General features: G+C 40.0%; 2 protein-coding genes across 10 annotated transcripts in view; one reads left to right on the top strand and one right to left on the bottom strand.

The window, feature by feature from the left end:
* LOC311083998 (potassium/sodium hyperpolarization-activated cyclic nucleotide-gated channel 1-like) overlaps positions 1 to 25,416 on the top strand; it is a 39,529-nt gene extending 14,113 nt beyond the window's left edge. Inside the window, exons 3-11 of one of the 8 annotated variants that reach the window (XM_084115789.1) lie at positions 11,624 to 11,744; positions 11,864 to 11,963; positions 12,045 to 12,192; positions 12,633 to 12,791; positions 12,887 to 12,971; positions 13,342 to 13,469; positions 13,594 to 13,724; positions 13,860 to 14,094; positions 15,290 to 16,643. In XM_084115789.1, the coding sequence (XP_083971915.1) occupies positions 12,088 to 12,192; positions 12,633 to 12,791; positions 12,887 to 12,971; positions 13,342 to 13,469; positions 13,594 to 13,724; positions 13,860 to 13,893 (642 nt within the window). In that variant the 5' untranslated portion in view covers positions 11,624 to 11,744; positions 11,864 to 11,963; positions 12,045 to 12,087 and the 3' untranslated portion in view covers positions 13,894 to 14,094; positions 15,290 to 16,643. Of the gene's footprint in view, positions 1 to 8,627; positions 9,817 to 11,623; positions 11,745 to 11,863; positions 12,193 to 12,632; positions 12,792 to 12,886; positions 12,972 to 13,341; positions 13,470 to 13,593; positions 13,725 to 13,859; positions 14,100 to 15,289; positions 16,644 to 24,710 lie in introns of those variants that run through there. The other 7 variants (XM_084115786.1, XM_084115792.1, XM_084115791.1 and 4 more) reach the window with 7 other exon arrangements.
* The window catches only part of LOC311083995 (protein NLRC3-like), a 441,701-nt gene that overhangs the window by 201,571 nt on the left and 214,536 nt on the right, over positions 1 to 25,594 (bottom strand). The gene's annotated exons all lie outside the window — the stretch shown is intronic.

The following is a 25,594-nucleotide window of genomic DNA, read 5'->3' as shown; positions in this document are numbered from 1 at the left end:
GGGGCCCCGGCCTAGGATTTCGCTGAAACCTGAGCCTGCGAAGACCTCCTAGCACGCGCCGGGAGGAAAAGACGGTTGAGTCCCGCCGAGGCCGGACCGCCGTCCAAACTCATCTGCCTTCCTCTGCCAGTCCCCTTAGTAAAGGCTACTGCAGTAGTGTTCTCCGCAGCCAACGAGCCAGTTTCAAAACTCTCTCGCCTGCCCCCAAACGCCGTTTTTACGGCGAACCAGATAAATCGCAAAATGAGCATAATGTCTGGTCACCCGGCTCTCGCCGACGGTGTTATGAGTGTAGTAAATATGCCCACTCCCAAGTGTTCATGTCTACACACAAGCACGATCTCCCCTGTGTATCCCACAGAGCACACTCGCATAAAGCGCGCGCTTGCCGCTCGAGTGTTAAGTGTAAGAAATGTGCCCACTGTCCAGTGCTCACTCCCACACACTGCCCGCTCTGTTTCACACATTCAGGGTATAGATCACATAAAGCCCCTTGCCACCGGCCGTGTTTTAATAAAGAGTTCCGTGCCCGCTCCTCGGCGCTCACACTCTCCTGTAAACACTCTCATGCCCGCCCCGCGTTCGCGCCTCGGGCTGCCCATTACAGCGCGTTCTCAGTCTCCAGAGACCGTGTCTGTGAGCACTGCTCAGCCGGTTGTCGCTATCAGCGAGCCCCCGTTTCCCAGCACCGACAGCGCGCGCGCGCTTTTGCCGCTTCGGGCCCTGTACCCCGCGCAGAGCAGCGGGCGGGACCCAGAGGCCATTCGACCCCTAGCTATGAGTGCAGATGCATGGAAAGCTATCCCGGGTGTGTCGAAATGGGTACTGAATACAGTAATACGGGGCTATTTGCTACAGTTCATTCGCCGTCCGCCGCGGTTTCGAACGCGCGTCGAGACAGTGGTGAGCTCAGAAGCTGCCCATCTGCTTCATACAGAAATAGCGAAACTATTGCAAAAAGGGGCCATAGAGAGAGTTCACCCTTCTTTGACCGAGGCAGGCTTTTACAGCCGTTATTGCCTCGTTCCCAAGAAGGACGGAGCGCTCAGACCTATATTAGATCTGAGATATTTGAACAAAGTTCTCATGAGACGACCGTTCAAAATGCTCACGACCAGACAAATCCTCGCGCAAATTCGCCCGAGGGACTGGTTTATTTCTCTCGATCTGAAAGACGCATACTTTCAGATTCAGATTATACCCCGTCACAGGCCATTCTTGAGATTCGCCTTCGACGGCCAGGTATATCAATACACCATCCTTCCGTTCGGCCTGTCTCTGGCACCCCGTACCTTTACGAAGTGCATGGATGCGGCTCTCGCTCCCCTGAGATCACAAGGGATGCGAATTCTGAACTATCTGGACGATTGGCTCATTCTGGCGCAATCGGCGGAAGCGCTCGCTTCCCACGGGATGGTGCTTCTCAGTCACTTAGAAAGCCTGGGTCTTTCGGTGAACTGGTCCAAGAGCTCTCTGATTCCCAGCCAGTCGATCTCCTTTCTGGGAATAGAACTGGACTCGGTGGCCATGACAGCCAGGCTGTCAACACAGCGCGCGCGCTGTGTTCGACACCTCGCCGCGTCTTTTCAAAAAGACAGGTATTTCCCCCTGAAAACCTTCCAAAGGATGTTGGGCCATATGGCTTCAGCTGCAGCAGTTCTGCAGCTGGGTTTACTGCGGATGCGCCCGCTACAATGCTGGCTGAATTCGAAAGTGCCCCGCAGAGCGTGGGCTTCAGGCCGCGTTCGGGTCAGAGTGACTCAGGGCTGTGTTTCAGCCCTGCAGCCCTGGCTAGCAGCCGAATGGTACCAAATAGGAGTTACGATGGGGGTGATTTCACACCGCAAAGTGATCTCGACAGACGCGTCCAACTCAGGTTGGGGAGCGCTTCACGAGGGCAGACCGGTCTACGGCCGCTGGTCGGACCAGAAGAGAAAATCCTTCACATAAACTGTCTGGAGATGTTGGCGGTCGAGAAAGCGTTGAAGCACTTTCTCCCTTACCTGCACGGGCACCATGTGCTAGTCCGCACGGACAACATGTCAGTGGTGTCCTATGTGAACCGTCAGGGCGGAATCAAATCCAGAACCTTGCGCGCTCTGGTAGAGCGCCTTCTGGTTTGGGCTCAGGACTCACTGCGCTCTCTGAGAGCAGCGCACGTGCCCGGTCGCCTAAACGACGAACCGGACAGGCTGTCCAGGGACAATGTTCCCCCCGGGGAATGGGCTTTACACAGCCAAACAGTCCAGACGCTGTGGCGTCGCTTCGGCAAAGCAGAAGTCGACCTTTTCGCCACGAGCGAGAACGCTCAGTGCCAAAGGTTCTTCTCAAAAAGTGAGGACGCGCTGGCCCAAATCTGGCCCAACGTCCCATTGTACGCTTTTCCCCCGATCTCTATGCTGCCTCAGGTGTTAGCGAAGATCAGGGAAACGCGCTGCGCGGTGCTCCTCATAGCCCCGCGCTGGGAAAACCAGTTTTGGTTCCCAGAGCTGACGGCGCTGTCAGGAACAGCCCCGTGGCCGATTCCAGTGAGGAGAGACCTTCTCTCTCAAGCCCGAGGCTCAATTCTGCATCCCCATCCAGAGCACTGGTCTCTGCATGCGTGGGTGATCAACGGATATTCGTTGATTTGCCAGAAGGGGTAGTTAACACGATCGCGCAGTCCAGAGCTCCCTCTACGAGGCGGCTCTATGCGTCTAAATGGTCTGTGTTTAACAAATGGTGCGCGGAGAAGAGTTTGAATTCTCAATCCTGTGGGGTTCCACAGGTTTTGAACTTCCTTCAGGAGCTTTTGGACGCGGGCAGGTCCCCCTCCACGCTCAATGTTGCGGCGATCGCCGCGTTGGCGCACGGCCGCACATTGGGAAGGAATGAACTCATTACCCGCTTCCTCCGAGGGGCTAGGAGGTTGAACCCTCCACGGCCACCTCTGGTACCTATATGGGATCTGTCTTTGGTCCTAGAGGCCCTAAAAGCTTATCCCTTCGAACCCCTGGGCTCTACGGAGTTGAGATACCTGACGTTTAAAACCGTTTTTCTGTTAGCTCTGGCTTCAGTAAAACGCGTGGGCGACTTGCACGCGCTATCAGTTAGCGCGGCGTGTCTTGAGTTTGGACCTAATGACTCTTTGGTCATTCTCAAACCAAGACACGGTTATGTCCCCAAAGTGTTGGGTACCCCGTTTAGAGCTCAAGTTATTTCCCTCTCAGCTCTGCCGCCCGGCAGTGGGGATGACAGTAGCCTCCTTTGCCCTGTCAGGGCTCTAAGGTGTTACGTCACGCGCTCCGCCGCTTTTCGGCGCTCGGAGCAGCTCTTTGTTTCGTTTGGTGGGCGCGCCAAAGGTCTCGCCGCCTCGAAACAGACACTATCCAGATGGATAGTGGACGCTATTGCCGCAGCTTATGCGTCCAAAGACCTGCAGTGCCCTTTGGGCATACGGGCTCATTCCACCAGAGGCATGGCCTCTTCGTGGGCGTGGTCCAGCGGGATTTCCATTCAGGACATTTGTATGGCGGCGGGCTGGGCCTCCCCCTCTACATTTGTCAGGTTCTATAACCTGGAAGTTCCCGCCCTGCAGGCTAAACTTCTGTCAGTCTAGTCGGGTCTATGTCCTGCTTATGTGTGCGCAGGCTAGCTACTCGATTTAGCTCTCCTGGTCGAGCTGCACCTCAGGGTATGTCAGTGATATATAGACCGGCCTCGCCGTTCTATCCTTTTCCCTATGAGTGCTTATGGACACGTGTTGGCCCGCTCTGCTGGCCACCTGTTCTTCCACTTTTAGACCCCCCGGGTCTCCCGGGGGTTTATATGTGGATGCAAGGCGCGCACGGCGTTGACAATGGGGTTCCCGTAGCGTAAGCTAAACTTACGCAAATACGAGAGAACCTCTCGTAAGAGAACGATACTGGTTACTCACGTAACCTCGGTTCTCTCTAGAAGAGGGAACGAGTATTTGCGTTCCCTGCCGTGCTCGCGCCGCGAGCTCATGTCGCTTCATTCGACAGAAACCAGAGTTTTAGCCTCCGAGCCTTCCTTATATATGCTCTGACGCCGCCCATTCTGGCGGGCGTGCCCTCATTGGGCGTGACGTCACGCCGGGCTCACCGGTAGGCTAAAGCAGTTGCCGCGCGGCAGCCAATGAGCGCGCAGTATTGCTCGCTCTAGCTCTGCTAGCTGCCTGCTGCACTGCGTGGACAATATATGAAAATTAAGGATAATTTTTGGCTTCAGTATCTCGAGAAAAGATGACTTTTCCCGTAGCGTAAGCTAAACTTACGCAAATACTCGTTCCCTCTTCTAGAGAGAACCGAGGTTACGTGAGTAACCAGTATCGTTTTCCATCAACACCGTCAGTTTTTCATCAACACCGTCATATCTTCGTCAACAGCGTTGGATGTATGAATGTTTTTGTCATTTAAAAAATAAATAAAAAATCTTCCTTCAGTTTATGTTGTTTTTGTAATAAAGGACCATCTGGGGCCCGTTCTTCGTACGTTGCTTATTACATCCGAGATCAAATAACACATCCAAGATGATATCATCGTGCGAATCATGATCTGGCTAACTCGGTTCTTCGAACACACTTGCCGGATATGATTAGTATCGCTGGATTGAGTTATCTGAGATAATTGCGCGTTCATGCGCTGGTTAAAAGGGGATATGTATCGATAGTAGAAACATTGATCAGCAACGCTGCTATTGGCTGCTCAGCGTGGCCAAAGCTCAGTTTTTCTCCTCAGCAGAGCAAGAACTAATAGTCAAAGTTTATTCGGCATTTTAATGTTTAATCAAAACGCCAGGGAACACCTCAAAGTCAGCAAAAGCCAGGAGAGAGGGCTGGCAAAAAGTAGCAGACAATTTAAATCCGTTAGAAGTGGCCATGTTAGATGTTTTTATCACTTATTAGCCTATATTTTTGTATTTTAACAATTGCTTAATTACTTTGTGCATTGTAATGTCAGTCACCACACTAGAACATGGGAACAAATAAAAGTGAAATACAAAAATATTATAGTCTCTTTTATAAAAGGCACTATTAAATAAATGGTTGTCTGTTTATAAAAGCAACCAAGAAAAAGGCTGAGAAAAAAATAGAAAAGATCTTAGTAGCCTACACTGTAAAATATTTTTTGCTGCATTAAATTAAGGCCGTATAGTCATTTCAGCTGTTAAATCTTGAGTAATGATGAATTGCTTTGACTTGTGAAAGTGAAAACTGATAAACTTATGTTAATGTAAAAATATTTTGCCATGAGTTATTGATCACATTTTTCCCCAGTGTAGTTCATTGTAATGACATTGTGTTTTCCTCTTTTGTGCACTTTTACATAATACACCAACACTTGTATCTGTTCACAAGAAAGTGGTGGCTAAAATATGTGCAGTAAGTGGACATTTTCTAACTTTCCAAAGGAAAGAAAGTATAAGACTTTGTAATGTCCATTTGTTTCCATTGCACTGGACAGTGAATAAACCCTCTCAGATAACTGTCATATGGAGGAACTAGCCTACCTGCAAGTGCATAAATAACTTAATTTATACTTGTATGCTTTATGGCTGCAATATAAGTTGCAGGATTCCACATCTACAGAAAGGCCTACAGAAGAGTCAGCACAGACAGAGGAGACACAGGCCTACAGGTGGGCAGTGTATAGACAACTTTTCCTTTTTATTTGTTGCATGAGGCATGTGTCTAATATCTCTTGTTGCAGGCACTTGACCACTGGCTTTTCTTTACAAAGAACAATTGAAATAAAACTCAAGGAACTAAGCATATTTGTCTTTTATTAAACATTTAATGAAAAGTGTTTTGGTTTTTTTGCCAATGTTGTGTAATATGGCACATGCAACAATGTCACAGGCCCTGTCAGGTGTGCAACCCTCAGACTTTTCAGACACTGAAATCTTCCCTTTAGTTAGCCAAAGTTCATTTCATTGTGTGCCCTTGTCCTGGCTAGAGCTGCATTGTAACTGGTTTGGGTCAGGGAATGGGGTCATAAAACACCTGTCTGCAGGCAGGAACATGTCATAATCACCTATGAACAAATGCAGTTCTGTTAGGATCAGCATAAGTGTATGTAATACAGTGAGCTTGATATTTAATTGTGGAACTTTTCTTACCACTTTCAAATAATGTCCATAAATGTGAATCTCTGAAAATTCTTAAGTCATGCACAGATCCTGGCCATTTTGCTTTCACATTTGTGATATGGAAGATTTTAGTCAACTGCCTTTTTTTTATTTGATATAATATTACTAATCTGGAATATTAAGAATCACAATAGTAACTGGGCTGCACATTTACATTGTGAATCCCCTTTCTGTTCACATAATCCCCTTCATTGAGGCCTTGATGGCAGTCTATGGTCTAGCCTATAGTCTATGGTACCAATCACGTTAGTGAAGCCTGAGTGACATATACTGTAATCGGCATGGTCATGATTGTATGATCTTCATAAAAAAATTATGATAGCCTAAAAAAAAAAAACTGCTTTACAACATTGGGTCTTAAGTGGCTTGGAAATGCCACAAAAAAACCTAAAACTGTTTTTTAAACCTAAAAGCGACAAAAAACGACAATCTCACGAATCACGAGAAAAAATATATATCTCAGAAAGTGCACTATCGCGCTGCGCTGGACTTCCCGTATCAGCTCCGCTTATGAAGCCGGGATCTAATCCTGTTAACATGAAATAAGCTGCTCCCGAGCAGGTTTAAGTTTGCGCACATGTTGCTATGACAGCAAGTCCAGGATGAGCTTCGAAGAACCAAACAATCCAAGATCATGCCAAATCGCCAACAATCAAATCTAGCTAAGTGAGTTAGCGACGTATGAAGAACGGACCCCTGATCTACATCCTCTTATGTTTTATTTATTTAAGGAATTTGTTTTTACAATATTGAAATTAAAATCAAAGTTTGAAAATGGAAATATTTAGAAATCTGAGTTTTCAGAATAGTGTGAAATCACAACTTAAGTTTATATATTGTATTTTTTTTACATATCAGAGTAACTAAACACTATTACAATATACTTCAGAACTTTAGATTCTTGTTGGATTTGAAGAATTAAAATTGTATACTTTTTAGTGTGTCTGACGGAGTTGACACAAATCCATTTCTGAAGGGAAACATGTTTATTTGTTAAAAATGTGTTTTTATTTAGAACCTGTTCCTTTACGTGGTTAAATAGCTAAGACCTTTCTCTGCAGAAACATATAACTCTAATTGATATAGTGTGTATTTTTTTTAAAAGTTTTTTAAAACGTGTTTTGTCCCGACTCTCAAGAATCAGTGACTTCTGTTTTTTACCAGGCAGTTTCTCAGTCGCGATGATTAATGAAAATAGCTAAAGTGGTCAGGGAAAAACAAGCTGGTCAGAACAAGCCTGGGAAAACCCAGACAACTTCCGGCAAATTCAGAGGGTTGTTCCATAAAACAAGATTAGAATACAAGCCAGGCTTATTTTGGTTAGTCAGACTTATTGTCGGTGGATTCTGTTTCATAAAGCAAACTTAAAATAGTTCAAACTCAGTTACCCTGGCAACTTATGCTGGGAAACTAGCCTGGTCCAGGGCAGGCTAACTGTCAGGCTAAGCCTCAGCTGTTACACAGATCCTCTAACACTGACCAACAAGAACACAATGATATTACCACTGACACTCTCTCATACCATTATTGGACTTTATTAACCATTATTAGTCCAAAAATAAATACACAGTATACAGAAAATAAACTTAAATAAGGCTACAATGATAAATTAGACAATATATATATATATATATATATAGATAGATAGATAGATAGATAGATAGATAAATACAATATATATACTACAGGTTTTCTTTTTTTACTGGCTGAATGTTTTGTGCCCAAGATTTAATTAGACTGTTTTAAAGATTTATGAATACATTTCTCTCTGGTTTTGTTTGGCAGCTGTAGTGCATGTTTATGATTATTAGAAGAACATTAGAACACAATCTAAAAAAAGTTAAAATTAAAAATAAATAATTACAAAACCACAGTATACATTTTAACTGGTAAGATGAATCTGAGCTAATTGACAGTATATTAGCCTACATTTGATTTACCCCATTACAATAGTCCCTTTACAGTTATTGCTACAGTTATTACAGTTAATGTCCAAATAACAAATATTTTAGCATATATATATATATATATATATATATATATATATATATATATATATATTATGTACTTTATTGTGGCTTTCAATTCAAACACATTTAACACAATTATACAAATTGAGTTCCTTTAAAGACATCATATTTTCCCCCAATAAATATTCATTTATTATTTATTTTTCCTTCTACTTTTTTTTTCTTTTGTGATAATACCCACCAACACATAGCCTAAAAAACACATGATTAGAACAATAACCAAAAAGTACATAGTTAGACACTTTTACATATGATTTAAGGGGGAAAAGACAAAAAAAAACAATAAATAAATATTAATAAAAATGTAACATTCACATGTTTATATCAAACTCTTATAATGACACATAATTCCTAATAGTTATTCAAGTAATATTATTTGAATATCAAATATTCAATATTAAATAAGTCAATAAATAAAATAACAAATAACTAGAAATAAAAGGGAGGGAGGGTTATATAAAAATGTAGTTAATGTAGGCTAATATATATTCCTTTATTTTATGGAATATTCTTTGATTTTAGAGTTGCACATATCTTTTCAAAATGTATACATTTGCTCTTAATTTCATGTTATCCTCTCCATAATGTACTTTAGAAACTAAATCTAACCACTCATTTAAAACTGGGGATTCTTGCTTTCTCCAAAAAATTATTGCATGAAAAGCTGTAATTCTCAGCATTCTAAAGAAGTATACATCATCTTTATTAAGTAGCATAGGTCATATACCCAAAACTATATTTTGTATCTTTATATATTTAGTTTCTTAAAATAAACTTCCCTGAATTAGGCTACTTCTGTTCACTGAAGTACTTCTGTTCGCTAGAAGTTCACTGCAACTTATCCAACATCCTAAAGATAAATTATTATAATTAGAAGATATTTCTAGTGTTATAAAATATCGCGTATTAATTTTCCAAGCAAAATGTATATTTCAGTCAGAATTATTGCGCTCCTATTTGGCGCGCATGCGCGCAGCAGCGCTCGTTCAATATGAAGATTAGCAACAAAATGGATACATTTGCATGACTTTCTAACATTTACAGATGGAGGATATAACTGTAAAATGTAAGTTTTGCACTGAGGGGGAAAAAACACATGTCACAAACGCATAAAACAGCACAAAATATACGCTGTTTGATGGTGGATCGATTCGATCCACGATCGACCTCTAGGGCTGCTTCAAAAACGCGTGCACACGCAATTATCTAGACTTGATAAACCTGGATCAAATTAGTGAGATTGCGTGAACTTCAATTACCTTTTATGGAACCACTTTAGCCCCAACTTATTTGTTAGGCTCATTCAAGTCCGATTTTGGAGTTTAATCCCCGCTTTTCTAAGCGTCTTTTATGGAACAACCCTCAGATTTGCTCGAGAAGTAGTCTGGCAAAGAGCTCATTCAAGCCCATTTCCATGCCGTCGAAATCGCGGCACCAATCAGAAACGTTGAGGCGGGTTTTACACAATGACGATCGCTGATTGGTTTTTTAGGTCTATCTTATTGCGCCCAGAGGCATTTGAGCGACGTCCGTTCAGCTTTTAAATGCATTATATTCAAATTGCAAACACATGAGGACAGTCTCCATGAAAGACCCACTGGCAGATGAACGTGCTACTACATTTCTCTCCGAAACGGTAGGAAATTAAATTAGATTTAATAGAGGATTTTAACTGTGGCACGATGATTGACAGGGCAGTTTAAGTGACAGGATGCACGCGACAGATCCGTCCGAAAAAGATGACGAAGAAGTAGTATGTCCTAAAGCTTGCCTACTTTTTTGCTACACATTCAAAAGTAAATCCCTTTTCTTCACAAAAAGAGTACATACTTTTATGGCGTAGTGTAACTTGGCTTTACACGATGACGATCTCTCTGGGGTGGGTTTCCCAAAAGCATCGTAAGCTTAAGTTGATCGTAGAATAATTGCCACCAATCATCGTAAGCTTAAGTTGATCGTAGAATAATTGCCACCAATGGTCTCTACGGTCAACTTAGGCTTACAATGCTTTTGGGAAACGCAGCCCTGATTGGTTTTATCCAACTGCGCCCAGAGGCATTTGAGCGACGTCCGTTGGTGAAGTGCCCCTTTGGAAATGATTTGTCTATGGAGCTTTGCCGCACATGGTGCGTTCAAGTCATCTCGTATAGATCGTAATTACGAGTTGAACGCACTTGAACACCACCACAATGTCGTAAATACCAGTGGGGAGCTCGGGATTTTCTTTAAGCCCCGATCTGTACGAGTTGGGGGCGTGTCAGTGAGAAACATGGCGGAAATTATCAATGCAAAGTCTGTAGTTGACGGTAAATTTTAATTGAGAGAAAAGTGATAGTAAAATAAATATCACAATACTTACAGGTATTTAGCAGTGACATTGTAAGGCTTTTTTATTTATAACAAAGTAAGCTTTATGCACAAAATATGATATCATTGGCTTCATAGGTTAATTAAAAACATAAAAAGAAAAACACACCTGATGCGCATTTGTTCTTCATTTTCTATAAGCAGAGTTAACAAACCTTGCTGTATTTTCGTGTAATCCATTAAAAGAAGGTACACCGCCATCTTGCTCCGACGAAACTGACTTGAACGCACCTCACGTCGTAAACACGACTTCCCACCTCGTACGTACGAACTTCCCAGGAGGACTTGAACGCACCATATAACTCAGTTACTACTGAGAATGGTCTGGTTTTAACCAGGCTAGGTCGGAACTTAAAGATCTCGTAAAAGGAAGACGATCAGTGTGTGTTGAAGGGAACGAAAATGAAGAGAAAAAAGAAGCTGAAGGTGAAACCCACCGCTGGGTCTTGAACCCAAGGAGTCACTTAACGTAAACTTAACACAGACTCACTAGCCTGGGAACTAACGCTCACCATATTTCATATTAACCAAGCTAACGTAATTCAGTTTCTAATTATTCAGCATCAGCATATGGTAACTTAATTAGAAGTGTGATCGTTGTAACGTAAAAATATATATTTATTTAGGCTATATTATGACGTCTTATTTTATCTCTGGGACGGTTATTAAGAGTGAACATGAATGACAGACGAGAACTGATTACACTGAACAAATATTTTTTGTAATATCTTAATAAAATCAAACACAATTTAAATACATATTTCACATTCACATTTTTAATACACGCGATTCAATTTTAATAAATATAAGTAATATAAAATGTAACGATAGAATTAAAAATGTTACACTTGCAATTGAAATTAATACAGAACGTGTGCTACTAATGATACTATGTGATATGTACCATGTTTTTGCATGGTAATTCAAGGTATAAAGTCTTCTTTGGCATTATCACTATTTATTTAAATACATATGTTGTCTTGAGGATGTAATGTCTTGTGTCTGTCAATGTGTCATTATTGCCATCACAGTGATCTAAAAAGAAATGTTAAAATTTGCCTTTTTCTGTCTTTTAGGCACTACTATCTTGTGTATATGGTGGTCTTAACATTTGTGAACCTTTTAACAATTCCTCTGGACTTCACATTTTCTGATGATATGCATGGTAGTGCCCACAAATACTGGGTGACTTTCAATGTATGAACATGCCTTCATTGTCTTGTATGTCTATACTGTAATATGAATTATTTATTATGGCTTTACCTTTCTAAAATACGGTTAAAAAATGGATACAATGCATTCCTGTTTCTGTCTAGGTCATGCTTGATCCGAAATTAACAAGAAAGGATTTCAGGTCTTGGGTTTGTTCCTGATGTGATGGCTGCATTTCCGCTCGACACTATCATTATTATTGTGGTAAATGTATTCTTCAGTTAATATCACTCACACTGATCAAATTGTAGAGATACTTCTTACAGTACAACCAGTTCACCACAGGAGCATTTTGATCACGCTGACACTACTTCACACTACTTCACTGATGGCTTCGGAGTTGGTGCAGATACTCATGTTTGTGAGGATTCTCAGTATGATCCGTTTACTCCATGTGCCAAAGCTTCTGAGATCCTGGTTTGAATTGGAAAGTGTAAGTTTCAGCACGACTCACCGTCATGTTTATGCAAGAAATTTTCAATGGCAATATGTTCACACTGTACAGCCAGAGGAGAACTTTCCTTGCCACAGTCACCTTTGGCTTGCTCACGGGGGAAAATAATAAATGAAAGAAGGCACAATTTGTTATGAAACTTTAAACGGAGCTTCCAAGAACCTTCCAAGCAACTCAAGAACCCCAAACAGCCTAAATAGTATTTAATAATAACATTTAAAAAAAAGGATGAATTAAAAATTGATTAAAAATAAGATGAAAGGATTTTTTATTTCATTTTTGTAGTATTGTTTTTCCTAAAATATACATTTTTCCTCCTCTGTCATAACATGATAAACCAGCAAACAAGACATTTTTGGTTGTATTTTGTACACCCTTACTGTTCTATGGATACTTTGTTTTATTATCTATCATTTTAGGTGTCAAATGTACAGCTTGAAGTCAAGAAGTTATTCAGGGTTGTCTTAGTTTTCCTGATGATGGTCCTCATTTGGCACTGGAACACTTGCGTTCAGTACTTCGTATCTGTAATGGAAGAGTTTCCCCAAGACTGCTGGGTTGTGAAAGAGAAAATTGAGGTATGTCTAATGTCTCAATTTTTATTGCTTATGCAGGCATTTGTTTGACATGATGTGTTCAACATGTCTTCCTTTTTTTCTGTTACATTTTGCAGAATACCTCAATCGGGGGAAAATACTACTATGCTTCCTTCAGAGCTTTCTCTCAGATGGTCTGGAGATCAACTGACTCACCAACACGTTCGCCGCACAACATTCTTTCCACATTCATTAATTTTTGAGAAATGATAATCAATCTGATAATCAGTCTTTGGTACAGAAAACTGTCTCCTGAAATCACTTTAATCGGTGGCATTTGCTAAGGACAGCATCACTTTTACGATCAGGATTTGGGATTTTTTTTTAAACCTGTGAATACAAAGTTAGTTAATCTATGATTACTTTTAAGTGATCAGACAAATGATTTCCATCTGCCAGATGAAAACAAAAAAGGCAACGGCTTAGCCATGCCATGGCACCCTAGCATTGTGGCGTAAGGTTTTGCATGAGCAAACACCACTGAAGAACTTTACATTGAACTAAAGTGATTCCCTTTTGTTTGTTTTTTTAGGTGTGGATGAACGGTGGATAGCTATTGTAAGTATGGTGATTGGATATGTAATGTGTTTTGCATTTATCTCTTGGGTGATCACAGCATTTGGGAGCAAGTCTGCAACTGGCAATGCATACAAGGTAAAGGTGAGTTTTAAGAGTTAAATTTAAAGCTGTTTGTTTATTGTTTGTATTTGTTAAGTTTGTTTATTCAACAAATAAATACAAGGCGGCTCTGATGATATTATGCCATGATATATCAATATTTCAGATAAACCAGCTACAATCCTCCACAATGTTCCAAAAGCTGCCCAGAGTGTTGCGCCAGCGCACCACTGCCCAGTACAAGTGGCACCGGATAAGGAGAACATCCTTGACATCGTGTCAAAACAGCTCAGAATGGTTTCTAATTGATTTATAAATATAAACTTCAGATAACACACAATAAGTTTTTCTGCTGTTCAAACAATCATTTGGCTCAAACAGTGTCTTTTTATATAAATAATTTTTAATAGTGATATGTTTTCTGTTTCAAAGGATATCATGGCAGAAATATGCTCCAACCTGTTGAACAAAGGCATGTTTTTGTCGCTTAACAAAGAATTCACCGAAGCCATCTTGATGAAGTTGGACAAGGAGTTCTTCAATGCTGGTGACATCATCCTTCATCAGAATGCTCAACCTGACAGTGTGTTCTTCATTGACTGTGGACGGGTGCTGGTGAAGAACGAGGCTTTCTAGATGGAGCTGTGTGATGGAGATCACTTTGGAGGTGATGTATGAGAAACTTACTGTTGTGTGATTCAGTTGAGAAGTAGTCTCGTGTAGAGGTTCGGCATAAAGTCTGGTCCACATTGCAGTGCTAGTCAAGTCAAATTTAGTGCTTTTCAAATACACATTGTTTCAAAGCAGCTTTACAGAAAATCATGTTAATGTTTATAATGTCTGAATTTCTGCATGCCTCTGATAGTCACATTTATCAGATTAAAGCTGGGCGATAATATAGTTTGCATTTTGCAACAATACAAGCAATCAAGCAGTTGAGATCTGCTACAGTATATACATTATGCTGATACTGTATGAATGCGAATAAAGTTGGACATGCTTAAATATCCAACCTTATATAAAGAGCTGGGCAAAAATGTTATAACATTTTGCAATGAAATATAAAATCAGGCACCTGAGACTATTTAAATAGTTTCAGCTGCCTGATTTTTATATATATACATACACACACATAATAGATATATGAAATATACAATATATATGTTAAAAAATATGCTATTTTATATGCCATTTAAATACTTAAGAACAAGAAGTCAATGAAAATGTTCGATCTTAAGCTACAAAGCTGATTTGTTACTTTTCAGTAACCTAAATTTTATAAGGACAGGAGAATAGTTTCATGGCCAGAAACTATTCTTCCTTAAATTATAAGAAGTGATAACTTTATTGAGAAGTTGATAAGTTAATCTTACGGCCGTTTTGCTGGACAAACAACTGTTTGATAATTACATTAATTTCCATTAAGGGTTATCTCATAAAATCGATCTGAAATAAGGCTATTGATATATGAATAAGGAATTATAATTCGTTGTGATTGATTATTCATACATACAATGATCTATTCAATGATCTATTCAACTTCGATAATTTAATGTAACTGTAATATGCAATATATTAATCATATTCATGATTAATTATTCAAATTCCCTATTGATCATTTGAGCTAATGTTAATGTGCTACCCAGTGCGGTTACAATACACTAATACAAAAGAAAACATTTGTATTCACAAAAATGTCTCTATTTGTACAAATTGCTACACATTCATTCAATTTTGAATTTTGCACATAAGTTGAAAGGCATTTGGTTGTAGATTGTAAAACATATATGCAACCTTTATCAAGTTCATGGATTATAGTGCTTGCACGTGTTAATCATTTTGAAACTATATTCATCCCATAGAAACCAAACCATTTGTAAATCCGTCAAGATTTCAGCGAGATAAGAATATTTGTGTTCGTGCTGATCACTCACCTTACATCAGGTACCAGAGCCCGCCAGAAAGCTTGCCTGTGACAAGATGGCCGCCGGTGATGACGTTAGAGACTCCGCCGTAAGACATTTAGTCTTTATTATGTATATCTATGGCCTTGACCGTGACTCTGGAAGCAACGTGGTGAATCGACTGATCGGAGATTTCCGGAGGAGTTCGTGCCGTGGGTGACGAGTGTTTTCGTTTTCGACTTTGTCAAGTCATCTTGTTTGGTGCAATACCCTTTTTATCCACAAGGAGGAGTAAAGGAACACGTTTCACTGCTGAGAGGAGTGAAATCCATCTTTTTGTGTGAAATTGTGGTAACCATTTGAAAGCAACATTGGCTTATTTTACAATAATAGCCGTTGAAGATTGGACTTTTTTTTTGAAGGATTTTTTTGTGAACTTTTAAAAAAAAATCATTTTGACTGGATTTTGAATTCTGATTCTTTTCTCTCTTTTTCTGAAAGTGCTTTTCTGAAGTTTTGAAGCAACAAAATTACATTAAAAAAATTACATTTTTTTTTTTTGAGTAATATATTTTTTTTCTGTTCATCATTGTGTAAGGCTGATGCCAGTATGTCTGACCGACCCCTCGATAGAACAAAAGGTCCTCCTGGACATTAACACTTGAACTATCTCCTGCATATGTAACAGGGATTTCGAGCCGCAGCACACAGTGCAGCTCACACTTCACACACACTATCTCCCCTTCATCCCCCCTCCTCCTCACCTGAAATACACTGAAAACCTATGCAATGTAAAGTATGTACAAGAAGTATCTATGCATGTTTAATATCATTTAAAGTGTCTCAGTGCGCCTGGTAAAATGGTCTCATTCTCCCAACCATAATGAAAAGCTAAAAGAAGTTATAAAATATGAGAAAGTGATGTGCCCCTTAAAGGTGTTTTCCCTCCCCCAGATCCTCCATTCAGACTATACCTCCTGTATGCAAAATAAGAACCTATTCAAGTACAAATTCTGATCTCCCAGTGTGAATCCCTGAATAGGGAACCAAATCTAATTATAATGACAGACGCCACCATTTGTTAAGAATATTGAATTATCTGGGTATATAAGGAAAAGGTGCAGAAAGTTCGAGGAGTCTGTAGGTTGACTGCTCACACAATCGCTGTGTGTAATTTTCGTTGCTGGGTAATAATTTCTACAAATTCTTCGATTCCTGAATTGTTATGTTATGATTAACTGATGATTTTATTCTTGCAAATTGGATTTTGAATTATTGCTTCATTACCTGGTCAATAAATTGTAAACGTTTGATTTTATTCTGATTCTGATTCTGAGATTGTTTTTACTCTTATAGATTATAGGATCCGTATATTTCCACAAGCCTGCGCTAGACATTAGTGACGACTAATACTTGATTATCAGATTCAAGTGTACTTGAATGAGGGGGGCGAGTTATTTCCGTCCAGAATCAGTAAATGCTGTTTGATCAACCTGGATTCGGGTGCGTCCATAACCTCTGTTCTAATTTAATGTTCCTTTTAGATACGTGTACGTGGATATACCACGGGCTTGACTAAACTAAAGCCATTTTAAGAAAAGTAAGTTGATCGACTAACGTCTTTTTATGGTGGTCATGACCTCTACTAAAGGGAAACGATTTAATTAAGTTCCTGAGGTGGCATTCAAGGGGGCTATGTAAGTGTCTTGTTATTTTGTACGTGTGAATACGGCAAATCTCAGATATTTAGCCAATTACCTCTGTTTTGAGAAATCAGACTGGCGAGATTGTGTCGTGCATCCTTAGGAGAAGGACTGCTAAGCGATATAGTTTCCTAATCTAAACGGGTAAACTATACTCAGAGTTAAAAGAATAATCAAATATTCGTTCACGTTTAATGATGCACAGATATCATTAAAACCTTTTCATTTATGGAGTCAGTAAAGCGCAGAGAAACCTTCCCCGTATTATTGGAGACCCCCATTGGACCAATATAGACGGGCTTACAATTGCTACTGTCAATATAGGATATGAAACAGTTTTGGAAGAGGTAGAGGTCTATTCATGTTTTCTCCTATGCCATCAGTTGGGAGAGGCAGACTTGATTATTCTCCTGTCACATCTACTCCAATGTCTGCCTTAGAGGCTGTACAAGATGTAAATGACAATTCAAGTCCTCCACCACCCCAGTTCAGTGAAAGTGGACTGAAACAACCTAGATTGAGAGGGGATGAGTCGATGGAATCAATAGTGGGGATGGTAGAACGAATGGGACGCTCTATTGGGGAGGGCATTGCCTCCTGTTTAGAGTCTAAAGTGTGCAGTTCAAGTAGTGCAGACTCATCCGTTTTGAGCAGAGTTCTAAAATCTGAAATCAAGGAACCTGTTTGTTTTAGGGGTGATCGGGCTGAGCCGTACACTAAACATGAGTGGGAAGCCATTAGTGCTATAATCTTTGTGCAAAATAGGGAAGAACAAGCTGATGAAGTCATTAGTAGGCTTTTGGGGCTGGCTCGTGAAGTGGTGAGGATATGCTTGCATAGTAACCTTTCCATTGATTTGTGCAAAGGCCCGAGTGCTATTTTTGATTTGTTGAAAAAACATTTCAGTGACACAGCTTTTTCTAGCTTGCCATTAGCTGATTTTACAAGTCACAGAGAAACAGAGTGAGGCCTACCCTGCCTTGTGAGGTGTGTGGAGATGTTGGCCACACCACCCATTTTCACTGCAGAGCAAATCATCAAAGAAAGTGTTTTCTTTGTTACAAAGCAGGTCATGCACGTGTAGAGTACCCTAGAGCCAGAGCCATCGAGAGAGAAGAGTTGCGACACTCGTTGAACTCACTAGCCGGGTGGTCACGTGGTTCATGTAAGCCTGTAGAGTTCCCCACACAGGTCGCGCTGTCATGTTCTTCTATGGGACTGACAGCAGCGATTGTGAAATTGAATGGTAAATATAAATAAAAACACATACACAAGTCCTTGTTTGACTATTATTGCATTATTGCATATTTTTAAATGTCAGTTTTACATTTGGAGTGGTAGGGTGACAAATGAAAGCTATATAGCCTATATACAGTAAGTATTACTTAGATACGTTTTGGAGGGAAAGCTTCACGTTCGTGTTAGCATGGGTAGAACAGAGAGGGATTAAGAAAGTAGAGTAGCTAGCAACAGTCCATTCAGCATTTAGTGTCCAGTCCTTTTCTTGAGTTGACCACAAACCAAGATAATTTTAAGACTAACCCATACACAAAGTATCAAATATATTTAAGAATAACAACTCATTACGCTTAGATGAATGAATGCAATAGTATTTTTTTTATTAAACAATGAGTGAGACAACAAGAACAAATGTGTGTGGTCATCAGTTCATGAAGTTGAGGAGAAGTTGTCAACCACTCTCTGTGATGTTCAATGGTGTCATGTTCATTGGTTACAACTAACATTTTATAGATCAGTGGTCATACCATGGTTTGCTGTGCAGCTTTTGGATGCTCCAATCGGTCTGAGAAGGGTTACCAAATGTATGGCTTCCCCAAAGACCAAGAGCGCAGGAAAAGATGGATGGCAATGGTCAGCCGTCAAAACCTGCAAATGACAGGGTCCAGCAACAGACGAAAACTGTGTCATGTAAGTAATGTTCACATAGGTGACATCACTTGCTAGCATTTCAAAGGGCATCATATTTGTCAGGGTTGCCAACTCTCACGCATCTGGCGTGACACTCACACTTTCAGCATCAATCTCACGCTCTCACGCACACGCAAGAAATGTCACGCCAAAATAAATTTTTCTCCCCTCTCAATCCGTTCATTTTCTGTTGATGACTAGACCACAGCGTATTAATGACAGGAGAGGAGTTTAAGGCACACAGCTGTAACATCTGCCTACAACGTTCTCACTGCAGTATTCTCTGATCATTGATTCGCTGAAAACCTTGCACCTGATACGTCAGTTGCGTGTGAAAAGTTCAGAGAGAGTTCAGAGCAGAGGTTCGGAGTCGGAGCCACTGATGCGCGTTTGAAAGTTTGGATGACAATCAAGGTAAGCAGATAATAAAATGGTGTGCCTTTCACTACAGACGTAGCCTTGCCTAATCAGTCTGTGTGCCGAGAGTACAGACTTCAACTATATGCGAACGTTGTCTGACGTGCGTTATGTGGGCTAGCTAATTGCTCAATAAAAATAGGCTCATGGTACAAATTACGTTTTGGCAAATCGGGCAAGTGGCATTTTAAAATTCCCCAAATGATCAAAGGTTGCCCAGATTGTGTTGGGCCTGCCACACTCAAATGCGGATGCTGAGCGAACCTTTTCAGTTATTGGCCTAAACAAGACTGACACCAGGAACAGACCGTCACTTGATCAAAGAGTATAGAAGTACCAAGAGGCGAAACTCCATTGCAGTTTTGACAACAATCGCTAGATGGCGCTGCTGTCGCCATTTTGGACTGAACCAACGGCTTTACCGTTAGCACAACTAGCTGCTACCGTATACAGCATTAACATTATGTCTGGAAATAATTAGAAACAAAGAAAACAGTGTTCTGCCATCAACTGCAACAACTACCAGTGTACAACCAATCAACTAGCATTTCATAGATTCCCCAAAGATCCAGAGAGGTAAAGTAGAAAAGGTTTTTATTAACGTTAAAGTGAGCTAACGTCAACGATAATAGGTGCTGTAACGTTAATGTAAGCTATCCCATAACCGCTAAAAAGTGATGTTAATTCAGCCAGCGCTCATACCTGTATTTACTTGCTGTTTTCGGTCGAAGTCCACAGTAGTCGATTGTCGTGTATATTAGTTACCTATGATCACGCGCGTGAACTCGCAATGAAAACGATTGCATGAGCGGGATTAAGCAGGTGAAATGAAGTTCTGCATATGTTGTTTTCATCAGAAGAAAAAATAAATAAAAAAAGTTAAATTAACTGTTCAATATAAGGTATATAACACACATTTAGAAAATCGAGTGAATTTCATGCTGACTTCATATCTAATTGCAGTTTAAAAACTATATATATTTTTTAAATCCCACATCATTCACAGCATATTGAATAATCATACATCTAATAATTCTGAAGTTAGTCTATTTGTTTACCAAGGAGACAACATTGTCAATGAGGAACATGCTTGAGATGAAATATGAGACAATGAGACATGTGATGTGTGAAGAAAAACAAAGAAATAGCTAAATCAATATCACATGAGGAGGCCGTTTAAAAGAAACAGCGGGACTGACTTTTGTCTCGATCTGTAGAGGACGTTTGCCATTCAGCTGATCTAAATATCCAGACACTTTCTGTCTGTTACATTCGGCTTACAGTCTCTTTCCTCAACTCTGAGCTTGGTCAACACAAAACTATTGACAGTCAACGGGAAACATGAGAGGGACGAGCTGACCTACTTCAGACATACAGTAGAAGTCAGACTACTATCTGTCATTTGCTCTTTGACCACCACAGATCCACACCCTAACCTGCAGAATTTGAAAGATACATAAACAACGTGGTCCACCTTTGTAACAGATTTGCATGCATACACGCGTATCATTGAGGAGTTTATGGAGGCCAGTAAACCTGATCTAACTTTCCAGGGCTGAAATCTGATCCCCTCGCGTTTCTTCTGACTGCTAGACTCCAGATTAGATGAATTTTAAGTCGCAGCCAAGTGAATGTCACGGCCCGTCTGTTGAAAAGTCCAACCGTTACATCATTCATACCCCGTGGAATTGGACTCCTTCACAAAACCCACAACAGCATGACCCACTTCGTGACAATACAGTCGGATTGTGTGCCGTTATATTCCCTGCCTCCCAGACCTGATAAAGGACACTTGCACAAATGTGTATTTCTAATGTTATCTATCATATATTTAAATGATCTTCTCCAACTCAATTCAATAATCAAAACATGACAAATACAAAAGCTGCATAAGAGTTACTGCATTATAATTAGTCATTCTTAAAAAATGCTAAAATTATTTCCAACCTGCATACACTCAAGACCAGTGTTGGAGGTAATGCATCACAATTAATGTGAGTTACATAATCAGATTACTTTTCTCAAGCCACTAAAGTAATGCATTACTTTTAAATTTACAACAAAATATCAGTTACTTTTTCAAATAAGTAACGCAAGTTACTTTGTTTTCCCATGTATTGACTGACAGTCCTGTCCTCATGTTGAGAGGAATCGTGAGTAAGTGCAGAGGCGTTGTGTGTGAACATGATGATTATTGTAGTTCTAGACTAAAGTGAGCATGCATTTACTCATCTCACATGCACAAAAACAGATTCAGTTTCCTCAAAATGAATATAAACAGTGAAATGCAAAGTCAGAATATTATGCAAAACTGCAGAAATAGCCAAGTATGTTAACACAAATATACTTTATGCATTTAATCTCACATTATTAATCAATGTCTTTGGTGCTGCTGACCTTCAAATACCAAATTCAACAATACAAATAAGCAAAAATGACTAGTTGAACATCACATTTTTAAAATTTGTTTGTTGAACTTTCTTCTCCTGTGTCCTATTCTTCTGAAATCCAGAATGGCAGCACAGCTGAAAGTGAATTTGCATTACCTTCAACATGAGGCTTATTCATTTCACTTTTGGAGTGAAAAGGCCTTTACATTTGTCAAAAATATAACTTATTTTGGTTAACACTTTATTTTACAGTGTCCTTGTTACATATGTTACATGTACTTACCATAGTAATAACTAACCCTCAACCAAATCCTAATCCTACCCTAACCCTATAGTAAGTACATGTAGTTGCTTAATATTACTCAGTACTACTAAATATATAATTACACTGTAACAATGACACCTTAAAATAAAGTGTAACCCTTTTTTTGTTATCAAAACAAACAAACCCAGCCCAGGTAAGAAAAAAAAAGTAGCTGCAAAAGTTACGTAATGCATTACTTTCCATAAAAATAACGCAATTAGTTACTTTTTAGGGAGTAACGCAACAATGTAACGCAGTACTTTTAAAAGCAACATTCCCCAACACTGCTCAAGACAAAGATAAGGTAGCAATTCTCAGCTGCCAATATCGCACAGGGATGTTATCATTCATATAAAGTGTGGAAGAACAACACAGTGAGCAGAATCTGATCTGTAAATGTTAGTGTGCGCAGACTCTCCATTCCTGATGTCACTTCCCCTCTCTTTATCTACTTCTACTAAGTAAACTTGGGAGCGCAGGTGCTTTGCAATTACAAACCTATGGGATACAATATTTACTAATCTTATGCAACCTGTTGCTCCAGTAATGCTGGTTAAATATCATTTTAAATCTACTCCCTCATTATATAATTTATATCGTTTATATAACACATTACAGCATTTATATATAGCACAGAATATATTGGCATTATGCAACAAGGGATCAGTCAAATACAAGGTAACACAAGACATTAAGGTAACATTTCTACAACAAAACACATGGGAGCCAGTTTCACCCTTTTACTAACATCAATCTTCCAGTTTTCTTTACAGCTACAAGTCAAACACTATTTCTAAAACGCCATCTAACTTCAATGTCATAAAGGCCACAACCCCAGATAACATGTACAGTGAATAGACACACGGTATTCGTTTTACAATTCATTGGTGTTGAATGAAAAGTGTCTATTTTACAGAGTCGTACGATTATTAACGGTGCTGCGCATATGAGCGATGATAGTGTAATAAACACATTAGTATTCGATCACAAATGGACCGCGGAGGCATTTCAGTAAGCGACTGGTTTCCAAACACTTTAATTATGTGCCACTTACTTTCTGAGAGTCCATTACGAGGTCCCCAAAATAACTGAATTCAGTTCATGAACAGTGAGAATGTCGGCAGCAATGAAGGCGCCCGATGATTCCCTTTGGAACAAGGAGGAGTAATACTGCGCATGCGCAGTGTGTGCGACATGACGTCACCAAAAGTGTGGGCTCGGAGGGATTGCACGGGTTGAGTGACGGTCGGGTTACACACCAGGGCACGGCACAGGTCTAATTTGGCTTTACAGTTAAAATATAATGTCAGTAGATTAAGTAGATTTGTTGCTATATTGATTGAACTGTGATTAGGGAGAAGCTCCTCATGGAGGAGGTCCGTCCATGATTGAACAGGGAAGTTTGTAGTGCCAATCTGAATGAAGAGATCCAGACTGGTCGCTTGGCACAGGTCATGATTTGAAAATTGGATAGTATAACACCAAGCTGGAAAGAATGAATTAGATGTATGCATGACTTCCACAAAAAAAAAGGCCTTTTAAACTTAAAGGTATGATAGGCAATTTTGGAGAGAGGCTAGCAATAGCAAGCTAGCTTTGAAAGCACAAGATCCCACCCTTCATTCAGAGTGTCTACAAAGCTCACTACTGGCCAGCATCACACGCATCACACACATGACCAGTGTCAGCCAATAGTGAGCTTACGTTCTGACGAACAATCCAGAAGCGCTGTGCTGTTACACTACGTGAACTCACTCGAGCCCACACAGAAGAAAATGAAAAGTTAAATAAAGTCGTTATTTTTGGGGGGGTTTGCACACAAAAACAGGGTTCCCACACCTCGGTTAACTTCAAATTCAAGGACCTTTCAAGAACTTTCCAGGTCCAGTACCCTAAAATTCAAGGACTTAATGTGGGAACACATTTGTTGTGTTCAACAACAAGTAGTATATTCATGGTGTATGTATATCATGTTATGAACAGTAGACCTGCATCAGCTGGAGCGGTCTTCCCCCAGCTCATCTACTCTAGAGACCTAAATAATAATTTAGGTAAATGTGTAGGCTAGATTTATGCCTATTTTTTCACATCTTCATGGACACCACAATGATTTCCCTCGTGTGGTAATATTTTTCCTTGTAATTATGTATGATTTACAAAAATGAGGAACTGCTACGTCTGTGTAGATGAGAGAAGCAAAGTGTGTGTGTGTTGTGCACACGCTACATTATGGCAAAGCATGTGCCCTTAAAATAGCATCTGAATAACGCGCCACTGACTTTAGACTAGGTTTCTCCTGGTCTGTGGCTGAATTGTTTTCTGAAACTGCAAAATAGCACCAGGGAACGTTTGCGCCGGAACACGCCTCCTCTTTTCACTGAACCCCCCCCCCGGGAGCGCAAGTTCATTTCCTAATTTACCGACGTGCGTCTGAGGAGGGAAAAGTCCGCTGTGCGTCGGGTGCAAAATAGGAATGATACATGCGTCGGTGTACAAAGTCAATTGCACTTGGTGCAAGATAGGGCCCTAAGTGTTTATTAGGGAACATTTATTTCTGTATAAAAAATAAAGCTATTAGAAAACATATTTTATGCTATTTTTCAAATAATGAAGTATGTAAATTGGAAATAGAGCAGAAGCATTGAATGGAAGCAGAGTAGTTTTGTTTCCTGCTCCAAGTGTTTGTTGCTATTTTATTTTTATTGATGGTTGCAATTGAATTGTTTTTATTGTTTTCTTGTTAAACAGCATCTCTACCTCAATCTCCTGTGAGGAGGATGCTTGGACTACTTAGTGAACTGGCTGAAAACTCCAACTACAGTGATGCAGGACTACAATGGCCAAGCAGCTTGAAAAGATGCAGCACAACCCAACACAACTGGTCTCTGCATTTCACTGTTTTGGTAAAGGGACGTTAAGACGTTAAGACGAGCTGCTAGAGACCAGGGGCCTCATGTAGGCTACAAAGACTTGCGTTGAATTCATACTAAAACATTGCGTACGGAGAAAGCTGTAAATGTGCGTATATGAACAAAAAAAAAAACAGATGTATGAATCTCTGCGTACGAAGGATCCCACGCATATTCTTTTTGTACATCCCAATTAACGTAAAATTGAGCGCACATGCACGAGCACAACGCCCCACCCAGTCTCCTCCCTTAATTAAATCAATTTAAATATGGCAATGAGTCCACTTTGGCAAAAGAAAGCAGTAAGAAAATGGCTAAAGCAAGCGGCAAGAAACTAAACTTTACAGAAAGTGAATTGGAGGTGCTACTATTGGAGGTAGAAACGAGAAAAAATATTTTATTTGGAACTTTGTCCTCCAGAATTAATAATTCAGAATTCAGAATTAATAACAAAAGGAAAAATATGAGTGGGAGAGTTTGGCTGATGCCGTCAATGCGGTATTATTATTATTATTATATATAATATATATATATACATATTATATATATATATATATTATTATATATTATATTATACATATATATATATATTATTTTATATTATATTTTAT

Source organism: Abramis brama (genome assembly GCF_963993115.1).
Source record: "Abramis brama genome assembly, chromosome: 5".
Taxonomy (NCBI): Eukaryota; Metazoa; Chordata; class Actinopteri; order Cypriniformes; family Leuciscidae; genus Abramis; species Abramis brama.
Note: the sequence above shows the minus strand (reverse complement) of the source record. Positions and strands in the feature narration are given on the sequence as shown.